The sequence below is a fragment of the Oncorhynchus nerka genome, linkage group LG15 (genome assembly GCF_034236695.1).
Source record: "Oncorhynchus nerka isolate Pitt River linkage group LG15, Oner_Uvic_2.0, whole genome shotgun sequence".
In the NCBI taxonomy this organism is placed as follows: Eukaryota; Metazoa; Chordata; class Actinopteri; order Salmoniformes; family Salmonidae; genus Oncorhynchus; species Oncorhynchus nerka.
The window spans coordinates 36048419-36068178 of NC_088410.1; the positions used below are offsets into that span (position 1 = coordinate 36048419).

The following is a 19760-nucleotide window of genomic DNA, read 5'->3' on the forward strand; positions in this document are numbered from 1 at the left end:
TCCATCTACCCCTTCTGCGGCGCCGTTGTTTTGAGTCATAGTGAGTAAAGGGGTAAGGACAGTGAGGTTAACTTAATAGAGTCCAATTGGTCTTCAGGTTTCAAATTATATTTCCATTGGGCTGGGGAGATGTGCGTTTAGTGGATCTGCAAGAATCTGCTTGATTTAATAACATTTGTTTGTGTGTACTATAGTCAGTCCCTCCAGGATTCCGCGATCGCATAATTCAATGCAGAAATCAACCAATTAGCGCAGATTACACGAGAGCTCGCAATTCTGACCAATCCCCGCACTTAGAGCATAAAAGGGTCCAATCAAAAGCAGGTTCGTAATTTTGACCAATTACTGCACTATTAAGGTGGAAAATGGCCCAATCCAAAAACAAAGTTTTTCCCCTGGCCTGTCAGCGTATTCACGTGCTAAAATGGGTGATTGTTGATGATAGGCAGTACAATGAACATAAATAAATCTAATTTGCCAACAAAAAAAAACTGCGCACATTACTTTTTATTGCTTTATATAAAAAATGTACGTGAAAAAAAAACATTGCAAAATGTATCGCAGAATTTCAGAAAAGCTGCCGCAAAATCAAGCATTTTTGGCCACAGATATCACAAAAACATTTTGCGAAATCCTGGAGGGACTGTATGGTGCGAGAAGCTCAGAGGGACAACCAAGCGTGGCAGCAAACAGGCCTATTTGATTAAGCTGGCCATAGGCCAGACCTGCTGCACTGTTGGCACACCTTTACACTGAAGCCAAACACCCCACATAGAGAAAGTGAGAAAATTAGAGAGAGAGAAACAGAAGTGACAAGGAGAGGGAGGAAAGTAAGAAAGAAAAAAGGTTAACCAGCCAGCTGACTACACACCGCACAGAGATTGGGAGAGAGAAACAGAGAGAAAGTGAAAAGGAGAAAGGTTCCAAGGAGAAAGGACAAAGAGGAAAGATGGAGCGACTTGGAACCAGTTGACTGGTCAACAGACATCAGCTTTGTCCAGCGGTTGCCAAGAGTAGTTATCCTCATAATGAGCTGGTTAAACACATAGTTACTGCAGATATAGGCTCTGCGTCTTCATAGCCAATCCAACACCCAGTGCTGCCTTGGCCCAAGGGGAGTCGAGTACCCCGCAAACCTCGAGTGAAATCTAAACCCTCTCCACAAAAGGTCTTTATATTTTACAACATATACGCCTAGACATTGCCTCTACCTAAAGATTCCACATGTACTACTGTATAAATTCAGAAGCCTCATTTTGTAAGGTAGAGGGGTTGGATGTCTTGTCAATGATTTCATAATTCTATAGGTTCTGAGGTTTCTACAGCCAAGCCTCTGATTCTCAGTGTAGAATCATAAGTGGAGAGAAAAGGCTACAGTGCCTTCAGAAAGTATTCATACTACAGCCTGAATTCAAAATGGATTAAAACAAAAACATTCACCCTTCTACTACAAGACCATGGTGCTTGCCTACGGAGCTGTGAGGGGAACGGCACCTCAGTACCTCCAGGCTCTGATCAGGCCCTACACCCAAACAAGGGCACTGCGTTCATCCACCTCTGGCCTGCTCGCCTCCCTACCACTGAGGAAGTACAGTTCCCGCTCAGCCCAGTCAAAACTGTTCGCTGCTCTGGCCCCCCAATGGTGGAACAAGCTCCCTCACGACGCCAGGACAGCGGAGTCAATCACCACCTTCCGGAGACACCTGAAACCCCACCTCTTTAAGGAATACCTAGGATAGGATAAAGTAATCCCTCTCACCCCCCCCCCCCCCCTTAAAGATTTAGATGCACTACTGTTCCACTGGATGTCATAAGGTGAATGCACCAATTTGTAAGTCGCTCTGGATAAGAGCGTCTGCTAAATGACTTAAATGTAAATGTAAATGTAATGTACACACAATAACCCATAATGACAAAGTGAAAACATGTTTTATAGATTTTTGCAAATTAAATATAAAATGTCATGTACATAAGTATTCACACTCCTGAATCATTACTTTGTATAAGCATATTTGGCAGTGATTACAGCTGAGTCTTTCTGGGTAAGTCTCAGTTTTTCACACACCTGGAATATACAACATTTTGCCCATTATTCTTTTCCAGATTCTTCAAGCTCTGTTAAAATTGGTTGTTGATCATTGCTAGCTAGACAACCATTTTTCAGGTGTTGCAATAGATTTTTAAGTAGATTTAAGTTAAAACTAACTCGGACCCTCAGGAACATTCTCCATCTAAGCAACTCCAGTGTCGATTTGGCCATGTGTTTTAGGTTATTGTCCTGCTAAAAGGTGAAACCATCTCCCAGTGTCTGGTGGAAAGCATACGGAACCCGTTTTTCCTACAGAATTTCCCCTGTGCTTAGCTTTGCCTGAAAATCTCCAGTCCTTAATGATTACAAGCATACCCGTTACATGATGCAGCCAGCCAGCCACCACTATGCTTAAAAATATGGTGTGGAACTCAGTAATGTGTTGTATTTGCCCCAAACATAACACTTTGTATTCAGGGACAAAAAGTGAATTGCTTTGCCATATTTCTTGCAGTACTACTTTAGTGCCTTATTGCAAACAGGATGCATGTTTTGGAATATTTGTATTATGTACAGGCTTCATTTTCACTCAGTCAATTAGGTTAGTATTGTGGAGTAAATACAATGTTGACCATAGCTGCGGTTAGAAGTTTGGAGGGGAAGAAAGAAATGACGGCTATATTGGTCCACTAATACAGGACTAGGGTTGCCATCCGTTCGATAATATACGGAACGCTTCCGTATTTCACTGAAATAAACTTTTTGTTTTCGATTTGACCATATTAATGACCAAAGGCTAGTATTTCTGTGTGTTTATTATATATATTTATATGATTTGATATTTGAAAGAGCAGTCTGACTGAGCGGTGGTAGGCAGCAGCAGGCTCGTAAGCATTCATTCAAACTTTACTCCTTTTGCCAGCAATGCTTGAAACACAGCTCCCGAGATTGGGCTGGCAATACTATTACATTTACATTTAAGTCATTTAGCAGACGCTCTTATCCAGAGCGACTTACAAATTGGTGCATTCACCTTATGACATCCAGTGGAACAGTAGTGCATCTAAATCTTTTAAGGGGGGGGTGAGAGGGATTACTTTATCCTATCCTAGGTATTCCTTAAAGAGGTGGGGTTTCAGGTGTCTCCGGAAGGTGGTGATTGACTCCGCTGTCCTGGCGTCGTGAGGGAGTTTGTTCCACCATTGGGGGGCCAGAGCAGCGAACAGTTTTGACTGGGCTGAGCGGGAACTGTACTTCTTCAGTGGTAGGGAGGCGAGCAGGCCAGAGGTGGATGAACGCAGTGCCCTTGTTTGGGTGTAGGGCCTGATCAGAGCCTGGAGGTACTGAGGTGCCGTTCCCCTCACAGCTCCGTAGGCAAGCACCATGGTCTTGTAGCGGATGCGAGCTTCAACTGGAAGCCAGTGGAGAGAGCGGAGGAGCGGGGTGACGTGAGAGAACTTGGGAAGGTTGAACACCAGACGGGCTGCGGCGTTCTGCTTTCATATGCTCTGAGCAAGGAACTTAAACGTTAGCTTCTTTACATGGCACATATTGCACTTTTACTTTCTTCTCCAACACTGTGTTTTGCATTATTTAAACCAAATTGAGCATGTTTCATTATTTATTTGAGACTAAATTGATTTTATTGATGTATTACATTCAGTTAAAATAAAAATGTTCATTCCGTATGGTTGTAATTGTCATTATTACAAATATATAAATAATAATAATTAAAAAAAAAACATTTTTAATTAAAAATAGGCCGTTTAATCGGCATCGGCTTTTTTGGTCCTCCAATAATCGGTTCGGGCGATAAAATCATAATCGGTCGGCCTCTAGGAAGGACACCGGTATCTTTGTAGTGACGGTGTATTGATAGACCATCTAAAGTGTAATAAATAACTTCACCATGCTCAAAGGGATATTCAATGTCTGATTTTATTTTTAGCCATCTACCAATAGGTGCCCTTCTTTGCGAGGCATTGGTAAACCTCCCTGGTCTTTGTGGTTGAATCTGTGTTTGAAATTCACTGCTCGACTGAGGGACCTTACAGATAATTGTATGTGTGGGGTACAGAGATGAGCTAATCATATATCTAACATGTTAAACATTATTATGTCAAATAGTGAGCCCATGCAACTTAATACGTGACTTGTTAAGAACATTTTTACTCCTGAATTTATTTAGGCCATAACAAAAAGGTTGAATACTTATTGGGGCGGCAGCGTAGCCTAGCGGTTAGAGCGTTGGACTAGTAACCGGAAGGTTGCGAGTTCAAACCCCCGAGCTGACAAGGTACAAATCTGTCGTTCTGCCCCTGAACAGGCAGTTAACCCACTGTTCCCAGGGAGTCATTGAAAATAAGAATGTGTTCTTAACTGACTTGCCTGGTTAAATAAAGGTAAAATTAAAAAAATAATAATAATAAATTGACTCAAGACATTTCAGCTTTTAATTTTTAATTAATTTGTAAAAATTCCACTTTGACCTTGTGGTATTGTTTGTAGACCAGTGACAAAAAAAAGTTGATTTAATCCATTTAAATTTAGGCTGTAACATCAAAATGTGGAAAAAGTCGAGGGGTGTGAATACCTTCTGAAGACAGTATAATACGGAATGCAAAGCTTTCGTAGAGAGATTCGAGATGAGAAAAGTTCTAAATTCTGAGATGACATTTAAATTGTGTTGTTCTACCAGACAAATTATATCGAAAGAGAGTAAAGAGTCCACCAAAAACAGGGCCCCACAAGGTTAAAATTATATGCAGAAATTCTTGGAATCTGGCCTGAAAATCCACTCATCAGGACCACAGACAAACATAGGCTACTCTCTCCTCCCTTCCGTCTCTCACGCCATCTGCATAAACGTGATGCTGTATGATACAGTATCAGAGCTCCAACCCTTATTAGCCTATAGGCTACTATCCACTAGCATACAACCATCTGCCCAATGACATTAATTCGTGGAAAAGCTACTTAATTCACTAGTGCCATGGAAATTGCATCAGTAGTCTATAACACACAGATGCTTGGCTGATGGCAAAACACAGACATTTCCATTAAATATTAAGGGAGATTACACTGCGATGGCCTATCTCTATCCGCTAGAGTGTGCGGAGGTAGCAAGGCTGCAACCCAAAGAGGATTTGACTAAAAAGAGGACTCTTCCGCTTCTCAAATGGTGCACAGATGTGCAGCTGCAACAGCAGGTTGGCAATGGACACACTGTTCATTCCCATGGTCTGAGGCGTTTTGTCCTAGCGGATTAGCCTAGCGCAACCCTCCACTTAAAAAAATGGGCATGTTAGACTAGGCTAGGCTTACGGCCACGCTAAAAATCACCTTTCTGACCGTGCCCAGATGTGCAGCAGGCTGGTATGGGACACTCTGTTCCTTCCCTGATGGCCCGGTGGTGCTGTGTCCTAATCTAGTGGATTAGTGCATCCCCCTGTCTGTTGTGGCTCAGTTGGTAAGAGCGTGGCATTAGCAATCCAAAGGACGTGGATTCAATTCCTGCAGGGATCACAAACACATAGGCTAGACCCACTAACAATGTATGTACTGTACTCTTAAGTTGCTTTTGGTGTTGTCTGCTAAATATTGAGCCACGCTACTCTAATTCATCTGGACACTATTTGAGTCTGAGGGAGAGGGAGGAGTGGGGGGTTGGTTGCTTCAAATCAGAACACAGAGCCTCTCTTCACCTGAAACAACAAACAGTGTTAGTTTCTCGCCTACTTTGGGAACACAATTTCCCACAAAGGGCAAAACTTTAAAAACCAATGTAGTCCGTGGGGGAAATAGCAGTTGTTTGTTTCAAGGAGGACAGAGTCCTCTAACCTGGAACAACAAGTCTTGACATCCCTCTCTCCTCCCATTGGGAACACTATCTCAAATCAAATGTTATTGGACGCATACACATATTTAACAAATGTTCTTGCGGGTGTACTGAAAAGTTTGTGTAGCGAAATGCCTGTGAAGTGCTCATGGGCTCCATGAACCGGCGCGGCGTGCTAAAAGCAACAATAACATCAACTACACCTGTTATTGCAATTCTCGGTCCTTATCAGTCACTTTCACAAGAGTCCTGAGCAATTATTTCCTGACTCCCCAAAAAAAACCTAATTTTGAAAAATGACAAATCATTCAAGTTAGCATCTTATCTTTTTGAAATAATGTTCAGTGTTTCCTCTATTTCTTAGGAGGGGTGCAAAGGCAAACTAATCGGAGTGATATTGTATAACAGCATGCTACATAGGCCTAATCGGCCCCCAATACATTTCACCTTTATTTAACCAGTTAGGCAAGTTGAGAACAAGTTCTCATTTACAATTGCGACCTGGCCAAGATAAAGCAAAGCAGTTCGACAGATACAACGACACAGAGTTACACATGGAGTAAAACAAACATACAGTCAATAACACAGTAGAAAAATAAGTCTATATACAATGTGAGCAAGTGAGGTGAGATAAGGGAGGTAAAGGCAAAAAGAGGCCATGGTGGTGAAGTAAATACAATATAGCAAGTAAAACACTGGAATGGTTGATTTGCAGTGGAAGAATGTGCAAAGTAGAGAGAAATAATGGGGTGCAAAGGAGCAAGATAAATAAATACAGTAGGGAAAGAGGTAGTTGTTTGGGCTATGCACAGGTGCAGTAATCTGTGAGCTGCTCTGACAGTTGGTGCTTAAAGCTAGTGAGGGAGATAAGTGTTTCCAGTTTCAGAGATTTTTGTAGTTCGTTCCCGTCATTGGCAGCAGAGAACTGGAAGGAGAGGCGGCCAAAGAAAGAATTGGTTTTGGGGGTGACTAGAGAGATATACCTGCTGGAGCGTGTGCTACAGGTGGGTGCTGCTATGGTGCCCAGCGAGCTGAGATAAGGGGGGACTTTACCTAGCAGGGTCTTGTAGATGACCTGGAGCCAGTGGGTTTGGCGACGAGTATGAAGCGAGGGCCAGCCAACGAGAGCGTACAGGTCGCAGTGGTGGGTAGTATATGACAAAACGGATGGCACTGTGATAGACTGCATCCAATTTATTGAGTATGGTATTGGAGGCTATTTTGTAAATGACGTCGCCGAAGTCGAGGATTGGTAGGATGGTCAGTTTTACAAGGGTGTGTTTGGCAGCATGAGTGAAGGATGCTTTGTTGCGAAATAGGAAGCCAATTCTAGATTTAACTTTGGATTGGAGATGTTTGATGTGAGCCTGGAAGGAGAGTTTACAGTCTAACCAGACAGCTCTAAGTCAGAGCTGTCCAGAGTAGTGATGTTGGACAGGCGTGCAGGTGCAGGCAACGATCGGTTGAAGAGCATGCATTTAGTTTTACTTGTATTTAAGAGCAATTGGAGGCCACGGAAGGAGTGTTGTATGGCATTGAAGCTCGTTTGGAGGTTTGTTAACACAGTGTCCAAAGAAGGGCCAGAAGTACACAGAATGGGGTCGTCTGTGCAGAGGTGGATCAGAGACTCACCAGCAGCAAGAGCGACATCATTGATGTATACAAAGAAGAGAAGTAGTTGGTGAACCAGGTGAGGCAATCATTTGAGAAACCAAGGCTGTCGAGTCTGCAGATGACGATGTGGTGATTGACAGAGTCAAAAGCCTTGGCCAGGTCAATGAATACGGCTGCACAGTATTGTTTCTTATCGATGGCGGTTAAGATATCGTTTAGGACCTTGAGCGTGGCTGAGGTGCACCAGCTCTGAAACCAGATTGCATAGCGGAGAAGGTATGGTGGGATTCGAAATGGTCTGTAATCTGTTTGTTGACTTGGCTTTCGAAGACCTTAGAAAGGCATGGTAGGATAGATAGGTCTGTAGCAGCGGGGTCAAGAGGGTCCCCCCCCCCCTTTGAAGAGGGGGATGACCGCAGCTGCTTTCCAATCTTTGGGAATCTCAGACGACACAAAAGAGAGGTTGAACAGGCTAGTAATAGGGGTTGCAACAATTTCGGCAGATCATTTTAGAAAGAAAGGGTCCAGATTGTCTAGCCCGGCTGATTTGTAGGGGTCCAGATTTTGCAGCTCTTTCAGAACATCAGCTGACTGGATTTGGGAGAAGGAGAAATGGGGAAGGCTTGGGCAAGTTTCTGTGGGGGGTGCAGTGCTGTTGACCGGGGCAGGGGTAGCCAGGTGGAAAGCATGGCCAGCCGTAGAAAAATGCTTATTGAAATTCTCAATTATAGTGGATTTATCGGTGGTGACAGTGTTTCCTATCCTCGGTGGAGTGGGCAGCTGGGAGGAGGTGTTCTTACTCTCCATGGACTTAACAGTGTCTCAGAACTTTTTTGAGTTTGTGTTGCAGGAAGCAAATTTCTGCTTGAAAAAGCTAGCCTTGGCTTTTCTAACTGCCTGTGTATATTGGTTTCTAGCTTCCCTGAAAAGTTGCATATCACGGGGGCTGTTCGATGCTAATGCAGATTGCCATAGGATGTTTTTGTGTTGGTTAAGGGCAGTCAGGTCTGGAGAGAACCAAGGGCTATATCTGTTCCTGGTTCTAAATTTCTAGAATGGGGCATGCTTATTTAAGATGATGAGGAAGGCATTTTAAAAAATTACCAGGCATCCTCTACTGACGGGTTGAGATCAATATCCTTTCAGGATACCCCGGCCAGGTCGATTAGAAAGGCCTGCTCGCTGAAGTGTTTCAGGGAGCGTTTGACAGTGATGAGTGGAGGTCGTTTGACCGCTGACCCATTACGGATGCAGGCAATGATCGCCGAGATCTTGGTTGAAAACAGCAGTGATGTATTTAGAGGGCAAGTTGGTTAGGATGATATCTATGAGGGTGCCCGTATTTATAGCTTTGGGGTGGTACCTGGTAGGTTCATTGATAATTTGTGTGAGATTGAGGGTATCAAGTTTAGATTGTAGGATGGCTGGGGTGTTAAGCATGTTCCAGTTTAGGTCACCTAGCAGCACAAGCTCTGAAGATAGATGGGGGGCAATCAGTTCACATATGGTGTCCAGAGCACAGCTGGGGGCAGTCTATAGCAGGCGGCAACGGTGAGAGACTTGTTTTTAGAGAGGTGGATTTTTAAAAGTAGAAGTTCAAATTGTTTGGGTACAGACCTGGATAGTAGGACAGATCTCTGCAGTAGAATGCAACACCGCCCCCTGTGGCAGTTCTATCTTGTCTGAAAATGTTGTAGTTAGGGATGAACATTTCAGAATGTTTGGAGGTCTTCCTAAGCCAGGATTCAGACACGGCTAGAACATCCGGGTTGGCAGAGAGTGCTAAAGCATTGAATACTTAAGCAGGAGGCTTCTAATGTTAACATGCATGAAACCAAGGCTATTACGCTTACAGAAGAGAGCGCCTGGGGAATAGGAGTGGAGCTAGGCACTGCAGGGCCTGGATTCACCTCTACATCACCAGAGGAACAGAGGAGGAGTAGGATAAGGGAACGGCTAAAAGCTATGAGAATTGGTCGTCTAGAACAGAGAGTAAAAGGAGGTTTCTGGGGGCGATAAAATAGCTTCAAGATATAATGTACAGACAAAGGAATGGTAGGATGTGAATACAGTGAAGGTAAACCTAGGTATTGAGTGATGAGAGAGATATTGTCTCTAGAAATATCATTGAAACCAGGTGATGTCCTCACATGTGTGGGTGGTGGAACTGAAAGGTTGGATAAGGTATAATGAGCAGGGCTAGAGGCTCTACAGTGAAATAAGCCAATAAACACTAACCAGAACAGCAATGGACAAGGCATATTGACATTAAGGAGAGGCATGCTTAGTCGAGTGATCATAAGGGTCCAGTGAGTAGTGAGGTTGGTTGGGGTCACAGCGACTCAGACAGCTAGCCGGGCCATCGGTAGCAAGCTAGCATAGGATGGAGGTCTGTTTTTAGCCACCCCGTGTGTTTCTGTCGGTAGATTAGTGGGGTTCCGTGTGGTAGAGGGGATCAATCCAATTGGCAAAATAGATATAGTTATAGTGACCCAAGAAAAATTGTCCGATAGACTTATTCAGATAGCAGCCGTTAAGACAGCTAATGATTAGCGGGCCGCAGATGGGCATTCAGGTAACGTCGCGATGGAGGGGCCAGTTGGATAACTCCCTCGGGCAGATAACGTCGGTAGTCCAGTCGTGAAGGCCCGGTGGGGCCTACATGGGCACAGCACAGGAAGTTGGTGGCACCTTATTTGGGGAGGATGGGCTCGTGGTAATGGCTGGAGCAGAATGGTATCAAATACAAACACATGGTTTTTAATTTCAAAAAGCGATTTAATGCAACATAGGCCTACTTTAACTAAACTCCTCTCAAATTGCCCCAAGTCAAAGCGGGATAGAACCATTTTAATACTTTAAGAAAATAGACATCATGATGCTGTTAATACATTCCTTTGAGCCTAATGGCAACATTGCTAGAGGTGGAAACATTTTCCTTCAATCCTGTCATTGCCTTGAGTGGGTGGTTGAGGCACAGCAAAGAAAGAGGCTGTATTTCTTCTAGAAGGAATGCGTTTAAAAAGGTAATTGACAGACAGTCAGAGGAATGTAGCGCTTCAGTTCTCTCCTTCAAGAGACGGTAAGAGGGTGTTTCAGATGACTGACAGAGAAGAAAAGTGGACAGGGAGAGATAGAGACATGCAACATTCCTCAAAGCAAAATGCCAAATAAAATCCCTTAAAGAATGAAAAGCCATGTTTGCGAACTTTCAAGTCTGTTGAAAGACGAACTGCAAGCCTTGTCATACCAAACAGAATCTGATGACACCACAGCACTGTTTATAAACACACCCACAACGACATATCAAATCACACGGGCCCTGCAAAAACACCTAAACACACGTACATTCTCATGCAGTGCACGCCCACAGCTATGCTGCATGAAGGTGTGGCACAAAGTAGGGACACTCAAATAGGTGCAGTCAAGGAGTTAGCTGAGAGCAGAGCAGGGACAGACAGCTTGCATGGCTTTGTGATCTCACTAGGGCATCAATAACACCAGGGCAATGTCCTGTTCAGTAAATACCCCCTCAGTCTCCTCGCTCCATAGCAGAATATTTAGAGTTGCAGGAAATTGCTTTAAACCTGCAACAATCTCTCAGCTAGATGGAGAAATCTGTATAATTGCAGGAAATTGTCTTAAAAATGCTAACATTTCTCTACGCCGCCCAGATGGGGGGACCACCATCTCAGCCGCTTTTTGATACAGAAAATACCCAGAGTGTCTGCCAATTTGTAATTTCCCCGTGAAGAGAGAATATATCAAACTGCCTCTTCAAATGCACCAGCTTTAGGAGGGGCCATATCAGTCAGTGTAAATGTACCACTCACATCAATAAAGAAAAGAGCAGACGATAGGCTAGAGAATACGTGGCATAGTGAACCACCTCTTCTACTAGGCTACATCATTCTGACAACTGAGTCAGGCCGACCTGTTGAAGAGATATCAAATTTAAAAAATACAGGAGACAGACAGACAATTGGCCATTACGACACACAGTGAACCACTTGTATCTGCACATAAACGTGTGCATCGTTCAACCATTTTTCCTGCCAAATAACCCTCTGCCTTGATTCCTCAGCTTCTTATGTTGGTTCTCTACCCCTCTGCTAGTGCCCCAGATTAACAGAACCCGTCCCATCTGACTCTAAAGGCATCTGCATGCTTCCCATTTGACAGTTCGTAACAGTTTGTGCTTATATCATGATATTTAGTGAATTTGTTATTCGTTTTGGTCTTCAGATGAGTCTTTTTGTGGGGAGGGTAGTGAAGTCTTGGCCCCTTCGTCGATGTTTGGTCAACAGTAGGGATTATTCAATCAAGTGTTTGTTGTCATTCAACAAGAGACAACACGTTTTCATGTAATTTTTTTCACTTGAGAAATACTGCACCAAACATGAGATCTCAGGAAAAACGTCAAAATTAATGACAGATCTCTTGCATTACATTAATTCTTACTATTTTGAGGAAGTGTATACTGGCTACAGCATCTCAAGATGGACAAAGTACTATTGCAGCTTATTTCACGTTTTTCAAGTGAAGGTCTTTTAAGAGCAACATCAAATCGTTTCACCTAGCCGAACCGAAGCCTTAAGGCAGCTCATCCCAGCTTGGATGCCCGTCAGGCAGCCCAATGTGGTTTTCCTGCCATTTCAGTCCAGCCCCCCTCCCCTCCTCCTCCCCTGCTGTCCCCCAGGTGTAATGTTCAAGCAGCTGCCACTCACCGACTATTTATAGCCCCCTGTCCAGTGCTTGCCCACCATTCACCAAGGCCAGCGCTAAGGAGATTTGCCTCTTCTTCACTTTAATGGAGAAAGCTTATTTGAGGCAGCAAATAAAACCTGCATGCATGGCTACAATAGCCAAACTCAAAATAGTTTATTGAATCACATTCAATTGAAGCGCAGTTAAATGGGATTGAACAAAAAACAATGCTTTGATCGCATGTCTTCTGGAAATAGTTACAGGTCTTAAAGTTGGCCAACCTTGATTTTCCAATGAAAACTGAGTAACAACACCTATTAAGTAAAGCAAGATGAGGTGGTTAACCAAAATGATGAATTATCGTCCTCCTCCTAGCTATGTGAAACACGGTCATGAAGTAACACTAAGTTACCACAGTGAATTATTCTGATAACCCACCATAACCCAGTTTAATGTAGTGAACATGCGCCTCCCGGCCTGTAGCCACTGTACTGTGGTACTGTGGAATAAGCCAGTGTTTTTCCACTGCTCATCTGCCACTGAACCGTTTACTCAGTGAACCCTCTGTGACAGCCCTGCCTGACAGTCCTGTCCTCTAGCTCTGGAGGCTGAGAAGAGATAGAAAGAGAGGGGGAGGAAGAGAGGTGCCAAAATAGGGAGAAAGATGGAGCAAACGAGAATGAAAAAGAGAAGGACAGTGAGTACGTTAACGTTTACAGTAATAATTTGATATTAAACTGGTTAAGGCAGTAGGCATATTATGCAATAGTCATGTAAACACCTTACGTCGGCTCAAGGTCAAAATCTGTTACGCATACGCGGATTACAACACCTGGTTTTAAATCCAGCTGTGCGCTTGATCTGCGCATGTGCCAGCACCAGCCGAGTGAGAGTCCCTCTTTAGCGTGAGTGAAGTGAGTTTGGAACAGCTGAATATATGCAAAGTCGTTTTCAGAATTAAATATGCTTCCCAAAAATAACATGGTCGCTGTGGTAGAATGTTTATTTTGGATTTCCTGCATTTATCAGAGTGCCATCAGGTAGCCCGATTTCAGATGTCTCCATGGAAACAAGACTATTAAGGAAATTGTTCTTGCAAAGCATGTAAACGTTTTAACCAAACTATTATATTAATCTGACTATGCACAAAAGGTCGCATCATTGTGTGCATGTAACCATACTCATTGAGGCAGAGAGAGTGGAGGAGAGAGAAAGTGATAGACACCCAGAGAGAGAGAGATAGACAGACCGAGGCAGACGCTACGTCTATACTTCCAGGTTGTGTACTGCACGCATCCCCTCATCTTATCTGAGTGAGTGAGTACAACTCAAGCACACTATAGGAGCCAGAAGACACTCACTCACCAAAAGCCTGCACAGGTGCTGCATTTAACAGAGGAAACAGACCAGCAACCAATTCAGCAGTGGTACTTCTGTTCAACATAACAGTGCCCACCATTTACTATTGAGATATTAAAAGGGTTGGTGCACGGACATGGCCTGAGATGGTGTGGAGGTTTGAGTTGTCTACATACTAGATGGACTAGAAGAGATTTGTGCATCCTGGACTGGACTTGGCTTGACAATTCTTGAGCGGTCTGCTTGGTACATTACAAATGATCAGTCAAGAAGACCAGTCGAAGACCATCAAAGTATTATGACTGCTAGTGCATGTTAGACCCAGGCAGCTAGATCCGTACGCCACAGTGCAACACGACCACACTACATGTGGCACACATGTTCAATATGAAGCCAAGGTTGCCCTAACGTACTTTACCAACCCTTCCCTCAAGGTGGTCTTGGGGACCCATTCATTACATAACCCAACCACTACTGCCTGGGTATTTGTTAGACCTAGGCTACATCTCAAACAACCATGTTGTCAAGTTCAAGTCAATCATATGAAGGACAGGGTTGCCCTAACGTCCTTACCAACCACTTCCTAGAGGTTGTCTTGTCGATCTATTCATTACCGTTGCATAACCACCACTATCTAATATTCATGTGGGGCATCAATGGAGGTCAAGAGTCTAGGGTAGAGTAACACTTACCTCCATCACCAGCTCAAAAGGCTGCTTGTACACCCTGATGGGTGACTGATACTTCTGCACCATGATGGGAATGACTGTGGTGCCAACGACCTGAGAGAAAACAATCTGATATTAGAGCTTATATAACCAACATCATAGACTTGTCTTGGTGAGAGAAGACAAAGATGGGCCAGACTGCATTAGACTGGGTGCGTAACATACGAAGAAAATTGTTCTTGAGTTGGTAAAATGGCAGTATAGTTCTGGATGGCCCCGCTGGAGGCATCTGACATGTCATTAAGTAAGCCACGTTTGTTTGTTTGTGTGTGTGCGTGTGTGTGTGTGTGGCAGCTGGCGGGGAGCCCGGAGTACTTGGCAGTTTGTCTGCAGTGATTGCCTGCAGGAAGGCACTTTGCTCTGCCGTGGGAGAGGAAGCGCGTCTCATTGAACTGATCAATGAATGCAGAGTTTCGCACCATGCATCACACATTCAGGTACTGAACTGCATAGGGAACAGAGATGGAGATAGACATGGCCAAATACTGGAAAGTCAGGGACTGCTAAGTGCCAATTAGTCACAACCGCATGGCTGATAAACTATTCAGGTAGACCTACATTGATGCGTATGTAAATATTATGTGGAGCTAGTGGTAGAACTGAAAGCTTGGGAGTCATTAATACTGCACTACAGCCTACGTAAATGCATGAATGCGTGCTTGGCCGTAGAGAACTGATGAATTAATGCATCCTCTGTGATGTAAAATGTAAGCAGCGCATTCCAAGAACTTAGTGGTGGTAACCACCACAGTGCAGACGTTGGCAAATACAGTAGGACTAGGCTATGGTCCTGATAGAGCCAACAGATGTGGCCCCTGAAAACACTGGAATGTTCCACTGCATGTTATTTGGATTGGTCGAAATGTTAAAATGTGTATTTTTCAATATATAGGACACACCCTGTGTTTTAATAAAAATCAACTAGCTATGCATAGAGCTTGTCTGATGCCTTAAGCACACCTTTGATGAAATAAGACAAATGACTCAAGAGGGAGCCAGAGATCAAGATAACAAAAAACTCAAACTTAACCCGACCATTCTCCTACCACTTCTACTGACTCACAGATTCTGCCATTACTCTCCCGAAGTTGCCTGTAATGGGCTACACGAGGAATAGGCAACCTTTCTCACGTGGAATACCAATTTATCTTACCATTTCTACCGATCTGCGTGCCAGTTAAAGTTCTCATGTGCATATTTTCGTGAAACTGTTTCATCTCATTTATAATAACATCTTCATATTTCAAAATCATTGTCATGTGGTTAATCTAAATTATATCCAAATGAAAATGATACAATTCTAAAAAGTTACTTATATTGCCATTGCCAACTATGTAAAAATTGCCTATAAAGCCAACAAATAAAAACATTGTAGCTTGCAGGTAGAGAATATCCTGATAATAAATATGTGAATCACATTGTCTGCAACGAACTTGAAACGTATCAACTATTAACATGGGATATATGATAAATTATTCTGGGCCTTCAGAGTTTCCTGTAGGCTATTTGCACAACGAATAAGAAGTCATTAAGTAGTCCTATTGTATGACATTTCCACTGGATCAGAGCATGACATTTTTCCTTTTCATGCTGAGTGGTTATCGAAAGGGAGAAAGCTGGAAAGATCTTATGAAAACTTTTAGGAACTATTGTAATTCTCAATTAATGTAAAAACAAGACTTTGCTTGCTGTCTGATGTGAAGAAAACATTACTTTGAGAAGCTCCACAGCTCATTAGTGCTGGTGCGTTAAGCCAATCAGAAATACGATCAGATCCCCAAATGGACACATTTATATGCCTACATTTGCACGCAGGCCAGTAATTGTACTACTGGTGATCTACTGTATGTAATGGGGAATTGATATAGACACTAACAATCAAACAATTAAGTTATGAAACAATGAATGTGCACAAATTAGCAAGAGAGACCACATTCTGGAGAAAGACGTGCATTCTGCATGGTCAATCCAACTTCTGCATTGGCCTTGCAACATTTACGGTGATACGGCATCTGCAGAAGTCAGGACATTCATACTTCTTATGCTTCGCGGAGCAGCGCAGAGCTGTTGTGAAGGAAGTTGTCAAGGATGTGAGTTTGTGTTTATACAGAATCCCCTGCCCTAACATAACCAAGCACTAATCTAGTAGAATTCAATCATTTTACATTTACATTTAAGTCATTTAGCAGACGCTCTTATCCAGAGCGACTTACAAATTGGTGCATTCACCTTATGACATCCAGTGGAACAGCCACTTTACAATAGTGCATCTAAATCTTTTAAGGGGGGGGTGAGAAGGATTACTTTATCCTATCCTAGGTATTCCTTAAAGAGGTGGGGTTTCAGGTGTCTCCGGAAGGTGGTGATTGACTCCGCTGTCCTGGCGTCGTGAGGGAGTTTGTTCCACCATTGGGGGGCCAGAGCAGCGAACAGTTTTGACTGGGCTGAGCGGGAACTGTACTTCCTCAGTGGTAGGGAGGCGAGCAGGCCAGAGGTGGATGAACGCAGTGCCCTTGTTTGGGTGTAGGGCCTGATCAGAGCCTGGAGGTACTGAGGTGCCGTTCCCCTCACAGCTCCGTAGGCAAGCACCATGGTCTTGTAGCGGATGCGAGCTTCAACTGGAAGCCAGTGGAGAGAGCGGAGGAGCGGGGTGACGTGAGAGAACTTGGGAAGGTTGAACACCAGACGGGCTGCGGCGTTCTGGATGAGTTGTAGGGGTTTAATGGCACAGGCAGGGAGCCCAGCCAACAGCGAGTTGCAGTAATCCAGACGGGAGATGACAAGTGCCTGGATTAGGACCTGCGCCGCTTCCTGTGTGAGGCAGAGTCGTACTCTGCGGATGTTGTAGAGCATGAACCTACAGGAACGGGCCACCGCCTTGATGTTATTTGAGAACGACAGGGTGTTGTCCAGGATCACGCCAAGGTTCTTAGCGCTCTGGGAGGAGGACACAATGGAGTTGTCAACCGTGATGGCGAGATCATGGAACGGGCAGTCCTTCCCGGGAGGAAGAGCAGCTCCGTCTTGCCGAGGTTCAGCTTGAGGTGGTGATCCGTCATCCACACTGATATGTCTGCCAGACATGCAGAGATGCGATTCGCCACCTGGTCATCAGAAGGGGGAAAGGAGAAGATTAATTGTGTGTCGTCTGCATAGCAATGATAGGAGAGACCATGTGAGGTTATGACAGAGCCAAGTGACTTGGTGTATAGCGAGAATAGGAGAGGGCCTAGAACAGAGCCCTGGGGACACCAGTGGTGAGAGCACGTGGTGAGGAGACAGATTCTCGCCACGCCACCTGGTAGGAGCGACCTGTCAGGTAGGACGCAATCCAAGCGTGGGCCGCGCCGGAGATGCCCAACTCGGAGAGGGTGGAGAGGAGGATCTGATGGTTCACAGTATCGAAGGCAGCCGATAGGTCTAGAAGGATGAGAGCAGAGGAGAGAGAGTTAGCTTTAGCAGTGCGGAGCGCCTCCGTGATACAGAGAAGAGCAGTCTCAGTTGAATGACTAGTCTTGAAACCTGACTGATTTGGATCAAGAAGGTCATTCTGAGAGAGATAGCGGGAGAGCTGGCCAAGGACGGCACGTTCAAGAGTTTTGGAGAGAAAAGAAAGAAGGGATACTGGTCTGTAGTTGTTGACATCGGAGGGATCGAGTGTAGGTTTTTTCAGAAGGGGTGCAACTCTCGCTCTCTCTTGAAGACGGAAGGGACGTAGCCAGCGGTCAGGGATGAGTTGATGAGCGAGGTGAGGTAAGGGAGAAGGTCTCCGGAAATGGTCTGGAGAAGAGAGGAGGGGATAGGGTCAAGCGGGCAGGTTGTTGGGCGGCCGGCCGTCACAAGACGCGAGATTTCATCTGGAGAGAGAGGGGAGAAAGAGGTCAGAGCACAGGGTAGGGCAGTGTGAGCAGAACCAGCGGTGTCGTTTGACTTAGCAAACGAGGATCGGATGTCGTCGACCTTCTTTTCAAAATGGTTGACGAAGTCATCTGCAGAGAGGGAGGAGGGAGGATTCAGGAGGGAAGAGAAGGTGGCAAAGAGCTTCCTAGGGTTAGAGGCAGATGCTTGGAATTTAGAGTGGTAGAAAGTGGCTTTAGCAGCAGAGACAGAGGAGGAAAATGTAGAGAGGAGGGAGTGAAAGGATGCCAGGTCCGCAGGGAGGCGAGTTTTCCTCCATTTCCGCTCGGCTGCCCGGAGCCCTGTTCTGTGAGCTCGCAATGAGTCGTCAAGCCACGGAGCGGGAGGGGAGGACCGAGCCGGCCTGGAGGATAGGGGACATAGAGAGTCAAAGGATGCAGAAAGGGAGGAGAGGAGGGTTGAGGAGGCAGAATCAGGAGATAGGTTGGAGAAGGTTTGAGCAGAGGGAAGAGATGATAGGATGGAAGAGGAGAGAGTAGCGGGGGAGAGAGAGCGAAGGTTGGGACAGCGCGATACCATCCGAGTAGGGGCAGTGTGGGAAGTGTTGGATGAGAGCGAGAGGGAAAAGGATACAAGGTAGTGGTTGGAGACTTGGAGGGGAGTTGCAATGAGATTAGTGGAAGAACAGCATCTAGTAAAGATGAGGTCGAGCGTATTGCCTGCCTTGTGAGTAGGGGGAAGGTGAGAGGGTGAGGTCAAAAGAGGAGAGGAGTGGAAAGAAGGAGGCAGAGAGGAATGAGTCAAAGGTAGACGTGGGGAGGTTAAAGTCGCCCAGAACTGTGAGAGGTGAGCCGTCCTCAGGAAAGGAGCTTATCAAGGCATCAAGCTCATTGATGAACTCTCCGAGGGAACCTGGAGGGCGATAAATGATAAGGATGTTAAGCTTGAAAGGGCTGGTAACTGTGACAGCATGGAATTCAAAGGAGGCGATAGACAGATGGGTAAGGGGAGAAAGAGAGAATGACCACTTGGGAGAGATGAGGATCCCGGTGCCACCACCCCGCTGACCAGAAGCTCTCGGGGTGTGCGAGAACACGTGGGCGGACGAAGAGAGAGCAGTAGGAGTAGCAGTGTTATCTGTGGTGATCCATGTTTCCGTCAGTGCCAAGAAGTCGAGGGACTGGAGGGAGGCATAGGCTGAGATGAACTCTGCCATGTTGGCCGCAGATCGGCAGTTCCAGAGGCTACCGGAGACCTGGAACTCCACGTGGGTCGTGCGCGCTGGGACCACCAGATTAGGGTGGCCGCGCGGTGTGGAGCGTTTGTATGGTCTGTGCAGAGAGGAGAGAACAGGGATAGACAGACACATAGTTGACAGGCTACAGAAGAGGCTACGCTAATGCAAAGGAGATTGGAATGACAAGTGGACTACACGTCTCGAATGTTCAGAAAGTTAAGCTTACGTTTGCTAGCTGGCTAGCTGCTGGGCAGATAGCAGTGTAGACTAGGTTAGGACGACGAAATACGATAATTACGCAATTATCTTTGATACAATGACGGCTATGTAGCTAGCTAAGAAGAAATTGCTAAGATTAGACAAATCAAACCGTTGTACTATAATGAAATG

The 19760-nt window shown here is 45.0% G+C and overlaps 1 protein-coding gene across 5 annotated transcripts in view; it reads right to left on the reverse strand.

Annotated features, from left to right (window-relative positions):
* The window catches only part of LOC115142585 (SEC14-like protein 1), a 55999-nt gene that overhangs the window by 32552 nt on the left and 3687 nt on the right, over positions 1-19760 (reverse strand). For all 5 annotated transcript variants that reach the window (XM_029682151.2, XM_065001552.1, XM_065001551.1 and 2 more), the window contains exon 2: positions 14240-14329. In XM_029682151.2, the coding sequence (XP_029538011.1) occupies positions 14240-14302 (63 nt within the window). In that variant the 5' untranslated portion in view covers positions 14303-14329. The remainder of the gene's footprint in view (positions 1-14239; positions 14330-19760) is intronic.